The sequence below is a fragment of the Antechinus flavipes genome, chromosome 4 (assembly GCF_016432865.1).
Source record: "Antechinus flavipes isolate AdamAnt ecotype Samford, QLD, Australia chromosome 4, AdamAnt_v2, whole genome shotgun sequence".
Lineage (NCBI taxonomy): Eukaryota > Metazoa > Chordata > Mammalia > Dasyuromorphia > Dasyuridae > Antechinus > Antechinus flavipes.
This window is the reverse complement of record NC_067401.1, coordinates 57030861-57054016: the sequence shown is the minus strand read 5'-3', so window position 1 is coordinate 57054016 and position 23156 is coordinate 57030861. Positions and strand designations below refer to the sequence as shown.

The window sequence follows — 23156 nt, the reverse complement described above, 5'->3', positions numbered from 1 at the left end:
TATCTAACATATATTGGACTGCTTGCCATCTAGGAGAGGGGGTAGGAAGGAATTGGAACACAAGGTTTTGCAAGGGTTAATGTCACAGAATTATCCATGCATGTTTTGAAAAATAAAAAGGAGAGAGGTGGGGAGGAGGGTAGAGGAAAGAGAGAGACAGAGACAGAGACAGAGAGAGAGAGAGAGAGAGCAAGAGAGACAAAAAGAGAGAGAGAGAGATGAGGAAGGAGGAAGGGAGAGAGGGAGGAAGGGAGGGAAGGAAAGAGGAAGGGAAGAAGAGGGAGAGGGAGAAGGAGAAGGAGAGGGAGAGAAAAGAAAAGGAAGGAAGGAAGGAAGGAAGGAAGGAAGGAAGGAAGGAAGGAAGGAAGGAAGGAAGGAAGGAAGGAAGGAAGGAAGAAAAGAAAAGAAGAAGGGAGAAGGAAGGAAGGAAAGAAGGAAGGGAGGGAGGGAGGAAGAAAGGGAGAGAGAAAGAAAGGGAGGGAGAGAGAAATAGAGGGAGGGAGAGAGGGAGGAAGAGAAAGAGAGAAAGAAAGAAAGAAAGAAAGAAAGAAAGAAAGAAAGAAAGAAAGAAAGAAAGAAAGAAAGAAAGAAAGAAAAAGCATATACATATGTGTGCACACATAACAAGAAAAATAAAGTGAACCAAGTTTGCTTTCACATAGAGTTAATCCCTTCTCTCGCTCTGGAATTAAATAACATTTTCCATCATGAGTTCTTTGGAATTGTCTTGAATCATTGTTTTAATCAAAATAGCTAAGTCTTTCACATTGTATCATTGTAACAATATTATTGTTAGGATAATGTTCTTCTAGTTCTCACTTCATTTTGCATCTGTTTATATGAATCTTCCCAGATTTTTCTGAGAACATTGTACTCATAATTTCTTATTTCACAATAGTTTTCTATCACAATCATATATCACAATTTGATTGGCTCTTCCTTCAATTTCCCTCAATGATGATGAGCATCCTCTTAATTTCCAATTTTTTGCTGTCACAAAAAGTGCATTAAAATTTTTTGTACAATTAAGTATTTTCCCTTTTTTGGAATATTTATCTAATATTGCTGGTATTGTCAAAGTTTTGGGGTATATTTCTAAATTGTTCTCCAGAATAGGTGAACCACTTAACAACTCAATCAACAATGCATTCATGTCCCATTTTTTTCCCACATCTCCTTTGGCATTTATCCTTTCTTTTTCAATCATATTAGCCAATCTGATAGGTGTGAGGTCATATTTAAAAGTTGTTTTAATTTGCATTTCTCTAGTCAATGGTGATTTAGAGTATTTTTCATATGGCTATAGTTAGCTTTGATTTTTTCTTCTGAAAATTATCTATTGTTCTCTTTTGACCATCTATCAGCTGGGGAATGGCACTTTGTTTCTCTGCATTTCCTAAGAATCAAAATTCTTAGCCATTTTGATCCATAAAAATAAGACCACATTAAATAACTGAGATAAAAAATTATGATTTAGAATATAATAAGTTTTAAACTTGAAATCTTTGAGGCCTTAACATAAAATGCTAAAGAGATGGTTAATGACCATTTAGCATAGAAAGCAAATTACAAAGAGCCAATATGGCTTCTTCAAAACCAACTCATGCCAGACTAATCTTATTTCCTTTTTTTTCCAGGAATACTAAAATAATAAAACAAGAGAATACTGGAAATTTGACTTACCAGTATTTTCACCAAGCATTTGATAAAGTATCTCATATTGTTCTTGTAGAAATAAAGTTAGAGAGCTATAGATAAGACAATAATGCAACTAGATGGATTTAAGAATGCCTGAATATCTGTCATCAAAGAGAAATCCTCAGGGGGCCAATAGAAATTTGGCAAGAGATCTCTAGTGAAGTGTTCAAGGGATCTGTACTTGGAATATGAGCATTTTTGCCAATGATTCTAATCAAAAAAGAGATGCAATGCTTATTAAATCTGTAGACAGGCCAAAGCTGACAGGGATAGCTAACATACCAGTTTACAAGAAAGAGCTTGGATGTGACATGAATAAGTTTATAAGAAATAAAATGGCATTAAAATAATTTCCCAAATACATGTTGGAGGGGACATGGTTAGATAGCAGTATGAGAAAGATCCAGGGATGTCAGTAGTAAGGTATGTCAGCCAAAAAGAAAAATAATGAAATTGTGGATTATACTAGTCATAGTTTCTAATCAATTGCCAAATGCTTGTTAAGGCTCTACTATGTTCCAGACACTGTGCTAGATTTTGGAAATACAAATACAAAAGTGAATAAGTTTGCCCTTAAGGTACTTACACATAGAGAAATGCTTGATCAAGATTCAGAGAAATGTTGCTACAAGATACCTCATTTGTTAAAAAGATTTCTTTGCATCAAGATGAATTTTTCTACTTTGCAACTGTTATCCATTACTACTAATTCTGCCTCCTGGGTTCAGGGAGAGCATGCTAAAGCTTTCTGGTGTTAAGATGATAAGAATCAAAAAGCTGAAGCAAGATGGCAGAGAAAAGGCATGGACTCCCTTGAGATCTCCCCAAAAACTTTCTGAATACCTTTACAATGGAAGGGAAAATAGGAAACATGAGAGAGCAAGTGAGTGAACCTTAGTTTCATCAGAATTGACTGCAAAAAGGAATGCCCTACGTATTGTTTATAGAAAACTGTCTTAGATTACAGAAAAATAGGAGAGGAAAGGGATATGAGAAGGAGGGGAGTAATAAGTAGGCAAATTGAGGCAGGGTGTAAACACTGTCAGAAGTAAAACACTGTGGAGGAGGGACAAGGTGAAAGGAGACAGGGTTCGAGGGAATATGAGAAAAATGAAACATTAATGGACTTTTGGAATCTAGTTGATTAAATCACTCTTTAAAGCAATTTACAACTATGCAAAAGAGGCTATAAAACCATGCATACCTTTTTCTCCCAATAGTATTTTTTTCCACAAAAACATGCAAAGACAATTTTCAGCGTACACTTCTGGGAAACCTTTTGCTCTAAACTTTTTTCCCTCCCTACCTTCTTCCCCCCTTCCCAAGACAGCAAGCAATCCAATATAGGTTAAACATGTGCAATTCTAAATATATACCCATATTCGTCATGCTCATGCATACCTTTTGACTTAGCAATATCACTACTAGCTCTGTATAAAAAAGAGAGATTTTAAAAATGAAAAGGCTCTATATACAAAAATATTTTTAGCAGTTTTTTTTTTTCTGATGGCAATGAATTGGAAATCGATGGGATGCCCATCAATTGAGGAATGGATGAACAAACTGGTATGTGATTGTCATGGAATACTATTGTCCTGTAAGAAATGATTGGCAAGATGCTCTTAGAAAAACCTGGAAAGACTTATATGAACTGATGCAAAGTGAAATGTACTATGTACAAAGTAACAGCAATATTTTAAGATAGTCAGCTTGGAATGACTTAGTTATTCTCATCAGTACAATAATCCAAAACAATTCTGGAAGACTTATGATGAAAAAATGCTATATATTCCCAGAAAAAGAACTGATGGTATCTGAATACAAATTGAAGCATACTTTTTATTTTATTTTTCTTAAGCGATTTTTTTTTTGGTGGACATATATATTTGTATGGCTACACATTTTTACCCTATTACAAATTCTCAATTTATCAATGAGGTGGGTGAGGAGAGAAGCAAATTCAGTTTTAAAAGTTTTTAAAAAGCTTAAAAATTTTAAAAATGAATGTTAAAAATTATTTTATATATATTTTGGGATAAACAAGATATTTTAAAAATAAGATTCAAGGATAAGGACTGGCTCTAAAATTTCTTTAGTATGAAAAGAAGCAGATGAGGAACTTTCCTCTACCAATTCAAATCAGCACTTTTCAGCATCTTCTCTGTCAATTATAATCTCAGAGAACTGCCCACACTAGAAGACAGAGGAAATAAGTGATTTGACACTTATTAGCCAGGTAGAGTCAGGTAAGACTTGAGTCCAAGACTTGTATCTTTTTTTTTTTTGAAGCAATTGGAATTATGTGACTTTACTAGAGATACACAGCTAGTAAGAGTCTGCGACCATATTAGGAGTCAAGTCCTTCGGACTAGGACTGATGCTCTTTCCATTTTGCCAACTAAAGTTCCCATCAGGCCTTGTGTCTTCAAGGTCATTTCTACATAGATTATGTCATACTATTTGTCAAGACTGAGAAAGCAAAGTGTGACATAAGAATTAGAATTCTCAAGATTATTGATATTAATAATTAGCATATTTTGTATTTAATAAAAGAATTTCCCTGGGAGGTTTAAATGTTTCTTGGCAGCTTATTAACTATTACAATAGGCTCGCAAAATCAGTAGTAAGTGGTCATGGAATTTTAGAGCTCCTTAGGAATGATAAAAATCATTCAAAATGAAGATTATTAATTTTACAGATAAGTAAACTGAGGTCTAGAGAAGGAAAGTCACTTGCCCTAAGTCATGGGTAACAAATAGCAGAGGCTAAGAACCCATAGTGCCATGGAAAGGTTTCTTGATTTGAGTCAGGGAAATTGGGTTCAAATCCTGGCCTCTGTCATCACTTATGTGATCTGTACAGATGACCACCTCTCTGGCCCTCTGTTTCTTCAACTGCAAAATGAAGAGATTGAACTGCATTACCTCAAAATCTTTTCCATCTGTAAATCTAATATCTTGTCATCCTATGTTCTCGGATTCCTGCTCTAGTGCTTTATCATAAGAAACTTTTTCTGCATAATTCTATAGTTCTTATTTTTTGGATAAGTTGATTTAAAAAAAGATTTTAAGAAATGTCCCTAAACCTCATACAAAGTCAGCAATAAAACTCATATCCATTCAATTGCTCACTTAAGGATATACAATGCTTCAGTCCCACAGTGTTGTTAATCAGCAAATATATATTGTCTTACAATATAGGTAGCATTATAAAGGATATTACATTTGTGGCTGTCCTTCCTATCAAGGAATTTATAATCTAATTAGGAAAATAAGATATTCAAACAAAAGTTAATTTTCAGTCTATGGTAGAACAATCCAATATCCAGGTAGATAGTCCAAAACCACAAGCACAAGAGATCCAAGATAAGAATAAAAGGAGTCACAACATCAGAATCATAGCAAAAGATATACAAAATTTTAGCCATGATAGTTTAGGTGGCCTGAGGAAAGGTACAATGAGTGTTCATATGATCAAGGGAGTATGATTGGGTTGGATAGAGAGACCATGTTTGGAATGGCAAGAAATAAAACTGGAAAGGTTAGGAAAAATAAAAATGACCTTGAATTTAAGGTAAAGGAATTTTGATATTAACCTATAGGCAATGGGAAGTTATTTTGTATGGTGCAACCAGAATTTTAGAAAGATTAACCTGGTAGTGATATACAAGATAAATTAAATGGAGGAGACAGTAGAATAAAATCAATTAGTTATGAAGTTATTGGAATGATTGCTTTCAAGTTATACCTTCCCATATCTCTTATCTCTCTTTTTGCCTCTTCAATTGATGACTTTCTCCCTCATTTTCAATCTTTTCTTATCTATTTTCTCCTCTTCTGATGTCATGTACAACGAAGTCTCTCTCTTCAAAATCAAAATAAAACCAAACTTCCATTTGATCCTACTAGCCTTTTCAGGTGTAAGCTATCATCCAGTGTCTTTCCTTATAGTAGATATATACATATATGTATATAATATATATGTGTGTGTATTACTTATGTTATATATGTATATGTATACATGGATATATAAAATATTCACATATGTGTACATATGTATGAAAATACATACACACATATATAGATAGATAGATAGATAGATATTTGCATATGTATAAGCATATGTATATGTATATATCCGCAGGCAGTAGATAGTCTGGGAGCCATAGACGGATAATTAACTTCAGATTCATACTTGAAGCAAGCCATTTAACCTCCCTGTGTTCTAGACAAATTTCTAAGAATAAGCTGCAGAGAACGTGCCAATATATATTGAAGGAAAAGTTTCCTCAACCAGATAATTCCCTACACCAGTAAAATCATAGGTACCATTTTTCATCTTCTTGCAATCTGAATTCTAATTTCTTCCAAATGAAACTATTCTTTCCAACTAATAAGCAGCAAGCAATTATTAAGTTCCTGTTATATTCCACACATTGTGTTACAGTCAAGGTATATAAACACAAAAATGAAATAGTCTTTGCTCTCACTGAACTTATGTATCATAAGGGGATTCAATATCTTAATTGATAAATAAATGCAAGATAAATGTAGTGATTTGGAAAGGAAGGAGGCATTAACCACTGGGCAGTATTGGCAAGGCCTTTTGAGGAAAGTAACAGGTGATGAGTTTTGAAGGATGCTAAGTGTTCTAAAAGGCAGAGGTAAGGAGGGAAAGTATTCCAAACATGAGGAAAAGTCTATGCAAAGTCCCTAAGGTGGGAGATAGAACATTGTGTAGGGAGACCTACATGTAGGCCACTTTGGGCCTTAGGAAGTCACCAAAATCTTCAATGCTTTCTTCATTGTTATAATCTAAGGACTTTCTAGGTCCTGATCCTATTACCAAATTAAAATTCATAAAGCATAGGAAAGAGCTTTTCAATCCTGTCCTCATCTAGCTTAATGGCTCCCTCTTGCCTTTGAGAACCATCCATTTGACCTTTAAAGTCCTTCACAGTCTTTCTTCAACTTACTTTCTAGGCTGATTACACACTATTTATGTTGCTTACACTTAAAGTTGTCCTATATACTAGTCTTTAGATATAGCATTCCATTCAATATCTTTGCCTACACTATCATCTATTCCTGGAGTGGTCTTTCTTACCACTGTCTCTTAGAATCCGTGATATCTTTTTAAGTCTCAGCTCAAATTTCACTTCTCTCCCCTAATTCTTAAATCACTACCTTTGCAATCACCATGTGTCTGTTTGTATATATGCTGCATTTTCTTCTACATGTTACTTTTTCTAACATGTTACCTTCATTCAGTAAGTAGAATATATAATTTCCTTTAGGGCAAGAGTCTATCTAACTTTTGTCTTTTTAATCACAATGGTACATTATATGTGCTTAACAAATACTCGTTGGTTGACTTTCAGGCATGAAGTTATAGGAATCTAAGTTGATGACAATAGAAATGAGATAGGAGAGACAGGGGTGAGGGAATGAGGGAGAGAGGGAGGGAGAGAGAAAAAGAAGAGGAACAGGGACAGGAAGAGGGAAAGGGAGAGGGAGGAAGGGAGGAAGGAAAAGAGAGAAGAAGGAGAAGAAAAGAAGGGAGAGTGGTTAAGGAAGAAGGGAATGAAAGAGAGAGGGGAGAAAGAGAGAGGAATAGGGAAGGAGAGAAAGAGGGAGAAGGAGAAGGAAAGGAAGAAGAAGAGAGAAAAAGAGACAGAGAGAAAGAGAGAGACAAAGACACAGAGAGAGAGAGAGAAAGAGAGAGAGAGAGGGAGAGAAGAGGGAGAGAAAGGGAGAGAGAGGTGTGTCAGAGAGGAAATTGTCAAAATAAATCATGCCAGAGAAACATAAATGTTTCTACTGGAGAAAGATAAGCAGCCAAAATCACACAAAATGTCTTCAGTGAGAATGTCCTTCTCTCTTTTTTGAACAGTTACCTATAAACGGTGACAATGACTAAAGTTCAAGGACAGAATTCTCACCTAGCTAAAAAAGTCAATAAACACTTATTAAGCACTTAATGTATGTCTGATGCTTGGGACAAAGGAAAACAAAGACAGGGTCTCTGGCCTCTAAGAGCTCACAGACTAACAAAAGAGATTATATACTACAACCGAAGTATGTACAAGATCTGTACAGTGTAAATGGGAGGTAACTGAAAGGGAAAGTTTTAGCACTTGGTTGGGGAAGAGGGGAGTGAAGAGGACCAGAAAAGATCTCTTTCAAATAAGTGAATTTAAACTGAGTTTTGAAGGAAATCACAAAAGCCAAGAGAGAAAAAGGAGAAAATGCTAAGCATTCAGAACGTATAGCAAAAAAAGTCATGGACTCCCAACATAACTTGTGTGTAAGAAATTGCAAAAGATTCAGTGTTTTGGGAATAGAGGACATGGAAAAAATAGAGTTGAAAAGCCTAAAAAGATTTTATATTTGATTCTAGAGTTTTGTTTTGGAAGATTAGTGGAGAATGGACTTGAGTAGAAAGAGCCTTGAGTTGACAAGAACAAATAGAAGGCTAATGCTATAATGTAGGCCTGAGGTGGTCAGCACTTGTTAATTGAGTGGTACTTGTATGAATAGAGAAAAAAAGATAGAATGACAAGATTTAGCAACATATGTGGAACAGCTTCAAGAGAGGAATTAAGGGTAATACTTAGGCTGTGACGCTGAATAACTAGGAAAATGATGGTGATCTTAACAGTAATAAGGAATTTAGAAAAGGGAAAGAATAGGGAGGAAATTTGCTCATGCTACATATTATTAATGAAAATTGGAGTACATATTCCTTAGATTGTAAAAATGAGGAATCCAGCATTGGAACTAACTCATTTCCTTCCACTCTGCTTCTGTGACAGAATCATTCCATTTGGGTTTAGGTCTAAGGAGTAAAAGGTCAATTCTAAGTTTTACAGGAAAGAAGAATCTTTCTTATGACTATCCAGGGTGAAATGGGGAGCACATGTCAATTATTCATGTTGAGTAAGTCATATTAGCATCAAATTAGGCTGGCTTTACACAGCTCTGAGATACCGCCAATGAAATAACAATTGTGTTCCATTTTGAATGCTACATTTAGAATGGATGTTAATAGCCTGGAGATTAGACAGAAGAAGACAACATGACATATAAAGATTTGATAGAACAGAAGGAAGAGAAGACTTAAGAGTCTACATGTCTGCAAGTTTTTGAAGGATAGTAAAAGAAGGAGAGACTGAGTTAGACTTGTTCTGCTTGTCCCAAAAGAGCAGAACTAAGAATCATAGGAGGATGTTGCAGAGGGGCAAATTGGGACTTAATGTCAGGAAACATTGAAATCATCTGGAGCTATCCAAAATCTACCAAAACATGCTTACTCTGGTGTCAGTGAATTCTCTTTTATATGTTCAAGAATAACTAGATGACCAGAAATATTATAGAAGAGATTCTTGCTCCTTTATTGCAAAATCCCTTCCCAACTCTAAATAGTATTCTATGATCATGGCATCAATATTCTACCTGAGGAAGAAGCTATCATGATCTCTAGAATCCAGGCTATCACGAAGGAATGAGTGATGTGACAAAAGTGGTTTGGAATTCTGAATAGAGGCTATTACTGGGAATCATATCTAGCCTCAGTTCCATTTTTCTGAGTTAACCACACCTAGCACATTTTAGAATATTCCCACCTGTACTTCCTAATGATGGGGAGAGGAGGGATAAACAAAACATTTAATATGGGCTTCAGGCATCTCCTAACTGACTTTGTCAGCATTTTTTTAATTGTCTTAACTTCTTTTTTTTTTACTTTTTTCTCTAACCTTGGAGTTATTGACATCAATATATTTTACCTCAGTACTTGAATTACCAGGGAAATAATTTCATTTCATTCTAACATAAAAGCATCTCCCTTGACTTGGTTTGACAATAACAGGAGATAGAAGAATGCCGTGGCCTACTGAAGGCAAGAGTGAATTGGAATAGATTGTTGGGTTAAAAAATAAGAAAAAATTATTGCTGAGTTCTGTAGCTATTTTTCATACTTAAAATTTAAAAATCCTAAGAGGGCTTAGACTATATTTAGAGCTATTCCTGCCAAGTACATTTAAGAAAAAATTAAGTCTCTAAGGAAATATTTGGCTATAGCTTGACAAGGGAGAATGGGAAAATTAAATTTTCACTCTACAAAATACTTTAAGCATTTGAATATGAGATTTTTTTGTAGCGAACAAACAATAACCACATATAAAGTGGTGATATATCTGTCTCCTTTCATGTTATACACATGCCTCTCTCCATTTTTCAGTGCTAGAGATCAGTGACTGGATGCTTGTGATGCCACTATCATTATTGGTGAAATTTTCAGGAGGTTTCTCTTCATCACTAGCATATAACAACATGAAGCATTCTTTGAACTCATTTAGAAGTATTTAATAAGTAAATACTTTGTACCAGGTAATGGTAATTCAAAGATAAAAAATGGTAAAGTACTTACTCTTGAGGAGCTTATATTCTACAAAGGAAAGCACTTTGGGGAAATTGAAAGAGCGACAAAGTAATATGAAACTAAAAATTGCCTTATTTATACTCTAAGCCATAAGCAATTAAGGCCCGAATGTCAGACTGTTCATAGGACATCTCCACTTGGATATTCTATTCCATCATATAAATACATATGTATATTTATTTCATGTATATTTATGGTTGAAATATCCTTAACAACATAAGAAGTATAGGATGTTGCATGAAGGAAAGGTATTTTATTGAAAGGGAAAAGAAGGGGAAGAGAATAAGCATTTTTACAATATCTACTATATGACAGTAACTGTGCTAACTGCTTTACAAATGTTTATTCATTTAATCTTCACAACAACCAGTCAAAATAAGGATTATCATTATTATTATTATTATTTTATAGTTTATAAAAATTAGGTTGAGAAATGGATATCTTAATAGTAGATAGTGAATATCTGAAACAAGTTTCCTAACTCTTTAAGTCTAACACTCAAGCCCCACTAACTGTCAACATTTTCTTGGTTTCGTTATGACAGTAAGTGATCTATAACTCAGAATGTCCTTCTAGCTCAAGATGAGTAAGCAAGCAGAAAAAAAAAAATCTAAGGAGAGGAAGGAAATGCAAATGGGTCAAGTTTTCTTTGAAGCTTCCAATCTATTTGGACCTGACCTGTGTTCAAGTTTAGTCTCACACACTAGCCGTGTGATAGGCCATTCAGTTAACCAGTCAGTACATATTAGAGACAGGACTCGAAAGTAGGTCATCCTGTTCTGAAGCTGACTCCCTCTATTTTCTCCCTCTCTCTCCTTCTGATTCTTTTAGCCTCTTCAAAATATAAATATCATCTGTGTATACTTTTTTTCAAATTTAGACATGCTATTTCCTCATTGTAAGAATGTGTTTGTATATATGTAGAATATAACCTATGGCAATCCAAGCCTAAAATTAATGTATTTAACTGTCAATTTTAGAATACTCTTTTCATGACTTTCCATTGAAAATAAGGTGTGGGAATGAGAGAAAACTGACATTATTTAGTTAGGCCTCAATAGATTTAGGAATGAGACCAATTTGGATCATTTGTGTTTTTTCTGAAGGACTATAGTTTACATTACATCAAAATAGATAATATAATTGTTGTTAAAATAGAAAAATATACAATGATAACAGTTATTTAATAAGATGGCAAAATATATTATATTATTGCTTAAAATAATAGCACTGTTATTATCTCACCAGATGATAACTCTCTATTGATTCCAGTATATCCTCTATATAAGATTGTGCTTGAGTGTATCTTCCTTTATACTCCACCCTTCACCATTTTGACAATTACTTTGACATTCAGTCGTTTTTCAGTTGTGTCCAACTCTTCTTAACCCCATTTGGAATTTTCTTGGTAAAGACACTTTGATGGTTCACCATTTCCTCTTTTGGCTCACTTATAAATAAGGATTTAACAGAAGCAAATGACATCCAGGATTATATAACTAGTACATATCTGAGACCAGGTTTGAACTCATGAAGATAAATCTTAATTCCAAACCCACTGTTCTGTCCACTATACCACCTATCCCTTTAACAATTAACCTCAGAAAAAAGAATCAAGAAAGCAATACTTTCTAAGATTTAATTTCAAAATATGTTTTTCCCACCATATTGGATAAAAAACTAGTGATTTCTCAGCATCCCACTTAGGAAACTCTTGTCTAAATATGATTTTAATACAATATTAAATAATCCCTTTTAAGAAAGAACTTACTTATTTTTATCTGGTAGCATTTCAAAGTGCATTAATTCTTCTTCCATAATTGTAGGGTTTTTAACCCTAAGGTCAGTGAAAATTGAAAACTTTCTGCATCTTTAAGTCATCCCAACCTTGAAGTCATCTGACTACATCTTGCCTTTGTTTGGAATACATAAATTTTGCTGAATGATGTTTCCACTGAGTGGTCAAGAGGAAGTATCTTTTCTCATGGGAACTGTGCCATTGGAGGTTCATTGATAATAGAGAAATCAGAATATGATAGCTGGTCTCTGGGAGTAAGCCTTATCACATTGCATTTCCTATTGTATCTGATAGTCCAGCTGGCAACTTCTATCTTTCTCATCAGTTCAGTTCCTTAAGTTGTGTGACATGTTCATTACATAGAAACCATAAAGATTTCATCTTATGACATGGAGTTGCCTTTCCCTAAAACTTTTACCCCTTACTAAAGCCCACCCATCCAACTGCATAAACAATCCCAATATATCATGTTACTTCCAATAGATTGCCCAACTTTGTCATCCCCATTCAATAACTTCTTTTTAAACTCTCTTTCTACTGACTCCTTCCCTACTATTAAAAACATGCATTGTTTTCCCAGGCTTCTCCCCCCCAAAAAAACCTCTCAATCATTTCATCCATGTTATCATTTTACACTCTTATGCCCTCTGTGGCCAAACTCTTTGAAAAAATTCTCTACAATAGGCGCCTCCACTTCTCTCCTTTTAATCATTTTTTAACCCCTTTATAATCTGACTGATTTCAGCAATCCTCCAAAACTACTTCTCCAAAGTGACTAATGATTGCTTAGTTGCCAAATTCAATGGTCTTTTCTCAGTCCTCATTCCCTATGACCTCTCTGCAGCTTTTTATACAATTGATTGCTCTGTTCTCCTTGATACTGTCTCCCCTCTAGGTTTTTTGGGACACCATTCTCTTCTGCTTTTCCTCATCTCTATCAGATCACTCCTCTTTAGTTGCTTTTGCTGGATCTTCAATGAGTTCACACACTAACTGAAGGTGTTCCAGGGCAAGATTCTGTCCTGAACCCTCTTGTCCTCTCTCTATAAAACTCCATCTGGGATCTCATCAATTTCTTTAGATTTAATTACCATCTTTATGCTAATGATTTTTAAATCGAATTCATCTGCTGACTTCTGAAAATCTTGGGTTTACAATTGTCTTTTGGATAGTTCTGATGTTCTGTAGACATTTTAAAGTAAATGTGTCCAAAATTGAATGCATTATTTTTCTCCTAACTTCCTTATTATTATCAAAAGACACACCTGTCTCTCAATCACTCAGATTCCCAATCTAGATGTCATCCTCAACCTTTCACTATCTCTTACCAAGGCCTATTGATTTCAACTTTGCAATATCTCTCAAATACTTCCTTTTCACTCCTCTGATAGTGCTGTTACTCTGACTTAGACCTTCATCACCTCATTTCTGGATTAATGATTCTACCTATCTCAACTTTCTCCCCACTCTAATCTCTCTACCATTCAGCCACCAAAGTGAATTTTCTAAAGCACAAGTCTGACCATGTCACCTCACACCTTCCCCAGCAATCAGTACATTCCAGTGGCTTCATATCACTTCCAAGATCAAATACAACATCTTCTATTTGGCATTTAAAGCCTTTCATGCTCTATCTTTCTTCCTCTGCCCTGCACTTAACCTTCCAAGTCTAGTTGCACTTTACTCTCTACAATGTGCACTGACCTCCTTAAACAAAACACTTCACGTCTCAGTTCTGTACATTTTCTCTGCCTGTCCCCCATGATTGGACTTCTCTGTTTCTCCCTCTATCTTCTAGCTTCCTTGCTTTAAGTCACAACTAAAATCTTATCTTGTACAGAAAGACTTTCCCAAGTTCTCTTTATACTACTGCTTCTTATCATTTTTTTCTTATCCTGTATTGCATGTAGCATTTATACATACATATAGACAGACAGAAAGATAGATAATACTATATGTTATATACATACATGTACATATACATATTTTGATCTTGACTTAAGATTTCATTAGTAATGGGAACTCTCTGGGTGTGAAAGCTCCTTCTATTAGCCTAGATTTTCAATTTTAATGTAATTTAGTATATTAGGAAGTTGTCTAAGAAAGTGAGAGTTTAAATTTGTCCTGGGTTTTGAAGATTAGATTTGTTAGAGACAGACCAAGTCACAATTCCCCTTGATACTAAAACAATAATGATATTAATAAAAACTGACATTTATAGAGGTCTTTGGGGTTTACAAAGTACTTTATGTACATTCTTTCTTATTTAATACCTGTGAGCAAGTATTTTATTGTTGTTCTCATTTTATAGATAAGGAATTAAAACTCAAATAAATCAAATGACTCGACCTGTATTTAAGGTCCTTGAACACAGGATCTATCTTTCTTTTGTAATTATATCCCTAACACTTAGAATAGGACTTGTTACAAAGTAGGTACTGAATGAATATGTGTTTGTTAGTCAATTGATTCATGGACTGACGATAGAGTATATCAATGACCAAGATGGGATTTTAATCCCATTCTTCCTGTCTTCAAATCATTTTTTTTCCTTTGGTGTGAGGACATATAAACAGTTTCCTATATTCTAGCTCAATTGCCACTTTGTTATCACTCTTTCATATTATAATTAATATAATAGAATGCTCATTGAGACTGGGTATAAATGTAATTTCCCTGAGAAATCATATGTTTTAAAGCATTATCATGGTATAATCAGTTTGAATGCATTGAACCTTCAAAGATTCAATAAACCATCTAGCAATACATATTCTACAGATCACAAGCACACAGATCACATACACACAATCAGATTTGTTATTGGGTTTTTGTTTTTACTCTCTAATCTAGATGGAGGTGTAGTCAGAAAGGTGTTGTTTATTTTCTGCTTTCTAATTAGGCATCTCAAATTGAACAGAGGGAAAGGCAGTGTTTTACTCATTAGTTTGAAAGAAATGAATCTACCCATCTAACCTACTTACTGTGAGTTTCCTTTATAAGATAGGATGTCAGGAGAATTTTGGATAATAGTTTGTGGTTATCTTGTGCGCTAAACTTTTTCAAAGGACTGATATTGCTTTCTTTATGTCATCTTCACAATGAATGCCCCTGAAAGAAAATCTCAAGGGCATATTTTATTATCCTCATTTCATAGATAGATGAAAATATTTGAGGCACAATGAAATAAGATGACTTGACCAATGTCACACAACTACTCAGCAACAAATTCAAGGTCAGATCCTAGGGCAGGCACATGGGAAACCTTTTACAACCTACTTGGCCAACTGAGAATAAGCAAGTAAATGTAAAAAATCAGATGTAAAAATCATCAGCACAAGAGGAAGTTAAGGTTTTGAGATATTTGACAGTAGGTAGGTTACCTAACTTTTTGTGCCTTGTAAAATCATAAAACTCACTAATGGAAAATGCATACATGAATCACAGAATGTTGGAGATGGGTGTGAATTTAAAAGTCATCCATTTAGTCTAAACTCCTTCTATTACAGATAAAGAAACTGAGGTCTAGAAAGACTTTTCATTGTTTACTTTGACACATAGACCAAGAAAAAGAAGTGAGATTTTTCTCTAATACAAAATCAGGATTTTTTGCTTTTTGTACTTCATTACTAGGACTGACCATCAATGATATCAGAATATTTTCAGTCTTCTGGACTCATAAATCTGATTTCATTCATTGATTCATCTTCCAATTAGCTGCCAAATATTGATGATTCTTACTATAATTTTTCTCTTCAGATACATTATATCTACTAACTTCATCCAGGTCTTCACCAGCTTATATCCTTGTTATAGAAATATTATTTTTTTCTTTTTTACCCACATCTGTATTTTATTGGATATTTTCCCAAAACATGTGATTTCATTGGTTTAATGAATCCCTAGTGAAAGAACCCTAGTGAAAGATTGAGAGGAAATTAACAATTGTCCTGTACTTTATATTTTTCAAGCATTTCCTAGGACACTGAGAGGTTAAATTGGTAACTTTTTCAGGGTAATTAAATGTTAAATGTTAGGGATGGTATTTGATCTGAACTTTGAGATCAGTCTCTTTTTTTATGTTTCTTCTCATTGTGGCAAAAAAAATCATTTTATCAATTTATTTTCCTGTTTAAAAAAAAGAATTTTAAAAAAATCTGTCTTTTTTTTTAGCTGAGACAATTGAGGTTAAGTAACTTGCCCAAAGTCACACAGCCAGGCAGTGTTAAGTATCTTAAGCCAGATTTGAACTGAGGTCCTCCTGACTTCAGGGATGGTACTCTATCTACTATACCAACTAGCTGCCCCTGTGTCCTCCTTTTTAATCAACTCTTCAGCCTGAATGAAGAAAAAATAAGAATTGGTATTTATACATCACTTAAGAGTTGCAAAATTCTTCATATATATATATATATATCATACAGTATAATTTCAGAGAGACTATACTAAGATTAAGTAAGGAGGACTCAAAAAGCCTTCTTGTGGAACCTAAGACTTTAGCTGAGACTTGAAGGAAACTGAAGCCAGTTCCTCCATTAATCATGATAGCCACTCCCAGACACTTCAAATTTATCCCCTCAATCCCAATTCTCTCTACTATAGTCAAGCCAGTATGTTCGTTACCCTTGCCATACACTGTCCTTTCCCAACAAAAGGAATCCTCTTTTTTTCCACATATGCCTATCACCTCCTTCCAGATCCAGATCAAAATTACCTTCCAAGAACCTTTCTTTGATCTGTATACTCTCAGAAATTCCACATTCAATTCTATTTCTCCCATTGCTATATTACTTCCCTGTCTGATGTCAGCTATTGTCTGATGTTATGTCTTCCCACCTAGACTGCAGATTCTGTGAAAGCAGAGATGCTATCTTTTATGTCTTGTTTTATATCCAGAGCAGGTACACAGTTTCACAACGAGAAGAAAGGCTTGAAAAACGCTTGTCAGTCAACTAGCTAATTCATTCAACCAGAGAAATTCAATGTTTAAAGAGAGTTTGGAGGAATGAAAACTAGAGGATTGAATAAGACATTGTGCTAGGATTAGATAAGGTTCTTTCAGTAGCATTAAAGTTCTCTAATTACAAGAGGGCTAGTCACCTGTGTTCATATTACATCTGGATTAGAAAGAATATAACCACTGGGGGACAAAAAGTCATATATCCTGTAGAGCAAAAGTGTCCAACTCAAGGCCTCTTGGTATCTTGTAAATAAAAAACTTCTCAATACCACCCAGACCAGATTAAAATGTAACTGGAAAATGTTCAACAAATAAATTAAAATACAACATTAATAATGTTAATTTGTGGTTTTCCAAGTCAATATGTGGCCTATATGGATTCATTTGAGTTTGGCATTACTTCTATGGAGGATGCTAGAATAAGTTCAGTAGAAATAAAGAATACTCCAAGATGCATTTTGTGATACATGAGTAGAATATTTGTACTTGTAGGAAGATACAGCTCATAGATCACTTGGATTGGGAGTTCTGACACAATAAAATATCAATATTAAGATTGTGTAAGCTTCAGAGAGTAAGAAGCCACCAAGCTACCTTAAAGAGGAGTAAACTTTCCCAAATGGAAAAAAGAAATATGTCAAAGCTCCCATCTTGATCAGAAATGGAATCAGGCCCAGGAATGACTTCCATCTTGGGCAAGACAATAGACCCAATTTCAAAAAAAAATCTTATATTTTTGTTTTTTTTTAAATTAACCAAGCAGTCACCATTTATTAAATGTCTATAATATGCCAAATACTAAGAATACAAAGACAAAACTAAAAAACCCCTGCCTTCCTAGAGCTTTCCTTCTATTGTGAAAGATACGATAGATAGATAATAGAGAGAGAGAGAGATACAGAGATAGATAATAGAGAGATAGATATAGATATAGATAATTTATACAAAATGAATAAGAGATAATATGGGGAAAGAGTAAAGTGATACCTGGAGAATCAGAAAAGACTTCCTAAAAATGGTGTTTGAATTCAGAACTTATACATCTATATTATATTATATAATATATATGTATGTATATAAAATGAAGCAAAACAAATCCATTCATTGACCATGTCTGAAAATGGGTGTTTCTTTCTACACCTCTAGTCTAACATACCTTTTTCAAGAAGAGAAAAGCATTCTCTCATGTAATTTTTACAGGAAAAACTATCCCTCTCCTTCTGAACCTTATAAGATAATGCAGCTTGAGATAACTTTTTAGGCACATTATTTTATTCGATTTAGTATAACTCTCAAATTAATTAATCCATGGATACTTTTTAAATATAAAAAATCTTTGAATTTTTACTTTTATAATCAGTGTAGAAAGACTTGGAAGAAAAAATTCTGATAAATAGTTAATATTCAGGACCAAAATCAGAAGAAAAAAATTGATTTTTAAAAGGAGACATTTAATTAGCTATTGATTTGTACTCAATTACTCAAGGCCAGCAATTATCAATATTGATGAAACAAATATTTCACCATGACTATTGTGCAAATGAAATGGAATGTCTTGCTTAGAGACCTGTTTCCTTAAAGAATAAACAGTGAACATTTTATCTTTAAATTCTGGCATCTAATGTCTGATTTGATTATCCTGGGTTGTACCATGTAGATAAATATATTCTGATATGTCACAGAAGCAAAGTACTGACTGCTGAGAGATTTTTTTTTTAAACAAATCATCACTTTAGTAAGGGACCCATACTTATTGTTAATCTAGGTCAGAAGTGAATTCCAAAATGCATAAATGTATCACATGAGCTGATAGAATTCATGTTCTATATTCATAATCTCAAAGTGTTATATTCATAATCTCAAAGCAGCTGAAGGAGGGGGATTTAACTTAATAATAAGGGTTGCCATTGAGAGGTGGCCACAGTAGTACACATTAGAATTTGAAAGAGCACGTGTTATATCAGAATTTCAAAAGTTTCATCTTCAGGACCCATTAATATTCTCTGTTGACATTTATAGATTACTGAGTGTGGGTACATTTCAGAATTATGCCAATGAGTTATAAAACTTCATTTAAAACTAGAAAGGAACTGTTGAGAGAGGCAATAAAATGGGAAGATGCTTATTGGTCACTTTTTATTAACTATGTATCTATGCACAGGCATCATTTCTCAAGTTCATTTGCCCACACAGAGTAAACAGGAGTTGATGTGGGAACAATCTGCTTTTCTAAGGCAACATATTGTTGAAAGAAACATGATTTATGAACTGAATTAGGTCATATGTCATCATATCTTGGGAAGTAATATATGGGGGGGATGTTTTCTTTATTTTTCATTCTTTTTTTTTTTTTTGGTTTAGCTTGTATTTTTAAAATACACTGTCTCAGTGGATCTTGCACATTCTCTTCAATGTCTTCTTTCATTCTCCTTCCTTCTCTCTCTCTCTCTCTCTCCCCCCCCTCCTTTTACCTCTATTTGTTTTTGTTTCTCTGCATCACTCTCTGTATCTCTTTCAATCGGTCACTCACCTCTTTTTATCCCCTTGCTTCCTTTCTTCTCTCTCTCTCTCTCTCTCTCTCTCTCTCTCTCTCTCTCTCTCTCTCACATCTCTCTCATCTCCCTCTCTCTCTCTCTCTCTCTCTCTCTCTCTCACTCTCTCTCTGTTGAACAGATAGATGGAGGGATAGACAGACAGATAGGCATATAGATGGATAGATGGAAGAATGGGTAAATGGAGAGAACTCTGTCTTTTAGGGAATTTAAGAGATTTGAGAAATATTGAAAAAACATAGTGGTTTCTAAAAACTGACTTGCTTTGATCTGCTTCCCACTCTTTACTTCCCCTTCTGTACAGTCCCCCTCCTATATGTTAAATGCTTAAGCAGCACATGTTGTCTGGAAGTATTCCTGACTTTTCCTATTTCTTATTGTGTTAATTTCCCTGGGTCCTATTTAATATTCTGCTTAATCAGTGGAACCTTGATTATCTGAAAGAATTGGAAACTTAGAATTAATGAGGATAACCAGGATATCAGGATGAGGAGTCTTGAGATGGGAAAAGAAGCCTGATGAAGGGCATGACCAAAATTCAGATCCCCTGAATTGTTTTGCTGATTTATTAAAAGTGATTCTATTAATTGATTGAAATCGCAAAATCTAGATAATCAGGATTTTTGCTGTGAGCATATTACAGAAACATAGAATCAAGGTAACCTTGGATTCTACTTCCTATATTTACAAGGCAATAAAAGTCCTAATAGACTGTCAGGAACAAATGTGAATGTTCTTTCTGAGGCTCCTTCAATTAAATATACTTTATGTCTTTCGATCTGGATTAAAAGGCAATGTTAACACCCACTTTGGTTGCATGCTAGCTCTCCCATACCATTTCTCCTCCATACTTTTTGTTTCTATTCTGACACATACATATACACATGCATGTCAGTCAGTAAAACCAGACAGGAGTGTGAGTCATTGCCTATATATGTTTAATCATTCTAGCAATGCTACTTTGCATTTCTTTTTTTTCCATTCATTTGACTCAAGCACTCCTGCTGTCTTAGAGCAGAAGCTTCTCCTTGGAAAAATCAGGCATTCATAAAAGTTTCCAGCTTCATGAAGAGAAGACACTGCCAAACAATGGGTATTAGATTATTTTGCATTGTGCAGCCTGGAATGAACAACAATATTTTCCAAGATTATCATCCTTCCTCCCCCCAAAAAAGATCTCTGTTAAAAATAGAAATTTTGATCAAAAGTAGCAAATCTCAATTGTTTGGAAACTCAAGTCATATTCTTTGTATGTTGGGTATGAGGGGAAGGGGATGAAAAAGAAAATCAATTGATTGAGGGCTTTCCATACAAAAGGAACTTAAGTTGATTTTGTTTTTTTCCCATTTTGCAGCCAATGTGTGTGACAATGAATTCCTGCACTGCCAAAATGGAGGGACGTGTCACAACAACGTGAAGTGTCAGTGTCCAGCTGGCTACACTGGCATCCTGTGCGAGAAGCTACGGTGTGAGGAGGCTGGAAGTTGCAGCTCAGACTCTGGCCATGGGGCAAGGGCACAGGGCTCTCTTACTTTGCTGGTGGCTCTGCTAGGAATAACTGGCCCACACCTCTTTTAGGCTCAAGTATACTCTATGGCCTCAAGTTCAGCCAACTGATAGGACTATACCATGGGGAAGCTAAACTAATACAAGCTTTTGCTACTAACATAGAAAAATACACACACACATGTTGAAAAACAAAAACAACTAAGGCGGCCTAACTGAACTAAGCCATATTAATCAATTGTGGACAGCAATTCCGAGTCAAGACTGTTAATTTCTGACTCCAGACAAGTTGGCAGCTGCTGATATTATTACTACAAATCACAACGCCAGCTGCAGGACTTACTGTGGATTGAAGGGGCTGTAAAAGCCCTCCCCATTCTCACCCCAAAACAGGGAAAAAATTAAAAAAAACCAACAACCTAGAAACACACACATAAACATTTATGCCTCTAATCTGGTGCGCTCTCTTGTACCTCTCTGCCCAGTGTGTGGACCAACCAAATAGAAGCATTCTTTGCTGTCAGTGCATTGTGGGTATAAGGAAATCTGGTCAAAGCTGCCATATTGGTCTGCTTCAGTCCCTGAATCCCTTCCAATCTGTGCTATAGTGACCGTTGCTCTGTAAGTAACCCTTGTTGGTTGAAAGATTTCTTTGTCTGATGTTAGTGATGCACATGTGTTACAGCCCCTTCCAAAAATATCTCAAGACAGTCATATCCTTGTGTATCTTAGCAGCACTACATCACTCCAGTGCTGATATACACCTACCGTACAAGAGTGGCTATAAGGGAAAAGAAAAAAGAAAAAAAAAAAAAAAGAAGTGTATCTATCCTTTTGTATTCAAATGAAGTTATTTTTCTTGAAATAATGTACAATGTAGATTTTTTGTATTATTGCCAATTTGTGTTACAAGACAATCTGTTAATGTATTTGATTCTAATCAGATAAGAAGATGGTTACATTTTCTTTGTCCTTTTTTTAATTTGGTTTTGTTTTGTTTTGTTTAATTGTGCAGAGATCCCTCTGTATGAGCAACGTGCTGGCATCAAAGAATATCAGTTTACATATATAAAAAGTGTAATAAGATTCCACCAAAGGACATTCTCAATGTTTTCTTGTTGCTTTAATCTGGAAGATTTAAAGAATAAAAATTCCTGCATAAATGATATCAGGAATTGTTATTGCCATTTCTTAAGACAAAAAGAAGCCTCTATTTGGCAGATCTACAATCATTTTTACTATTTGTGATGTGGACCGAACGTATTTTCAGCAGCTGAATTTAGGACTCAGCAAGAAGAATTGTCGTTCTTTATCTTGGACAGTGTCGGCAAAATATGAGACCATTTTCACTTGAGAAAATTGTAAAAACAAATGAAAAAACTTCTAAGGTTCTGCCTAGATTACATAAAAACTTTTTGGCAGCACTTTAGAGGGACTTTTTTTTTTAAGGTCATGTGATTTCTCCAGATTGACAATGGCACATGATTATACGGGATGGTTAACTATGAGACCCAAAATGTAATGTTTTACATTTAGTGCCCATGAGAGAGGCAACCTGGAGATTTGGGAAAGTTGCAAGAAAATGAGAAATTAGCCATTAGTCCCATTACGCAGAATAAATTCAGATTTAGCATTTAGATCAAGTGCAAGATATCCTGCAACAAGTAGCTACAAATACTCTGGCAAATAAAGTTTGCTTTGAGTAGTGTTCACGGTGAAATAAATTTTTGCTTCTGCCTTTTGTTAGGCCAGTTATCTTATATGATATTAAGACAAAGATGAGGGGAATGACAGAAGCTTACAAAGTTTTAAAGACATGAAAATTCATAGGAGGTTAAAACAATGTGGATTCCATTTCCAGAAGGCGACCAATAAATTATCAATATCATCACAGGGATTAAAAAAAAAATGATTAATTGACCTAGCCAAGAATTCGAAGAGACAAAGAGAGACAATGAAGAGATAGAGAGAGATAGTGAAGAGACAGAGGTAGAGTTGGGGAGGGAGAGGGAGAAGAGAGAGAGGGAAACAGAGAGAAAGAAAGAGAGAGAGGGGGAGAGAGGGAAAAAAGAGGAAGAGGGAGAGAGAGAGAGGAAGAAAGACAGAAAGAGGAAGAGACAGAGAGAGATACAAAGAGAGAGACAGAGGGAGGGAAGGGAGGCAAAGAGGGAAGGGATAGGGAAGAAGAGGGAGAAGAAGTAGG

General features: G+C 34.8%; 1 protein-coding gene across 7 annotated transcripts in view; it reads left to right on the top strand.

Moving 5' to 3' along the window:
• The window catches only part of NTNG1 (netrin G1), a 433794-nt gene extending 411673 nt beyond the window's left edge, over window positions 1-22121 (top strand). For all 7 annotated transcript variants that reach the window (XM_051993193.1, XM_051993192.1, XM_051993194.1 and 4 more), the window contains one exon: window positions 20802-22121. In XM_051993193.1, coding sequence (XP_051849153.1) covers window positions 20802-21025 — 224 coding nt within the window. In that variant the 3' untranslated portion in view covers window positions 21026-22121. The remainder of the gene's footprint in view (window positions 1-20801) is intronic.
• Window positions 22122-23156: the final 1035 nt, after the last annotated feature.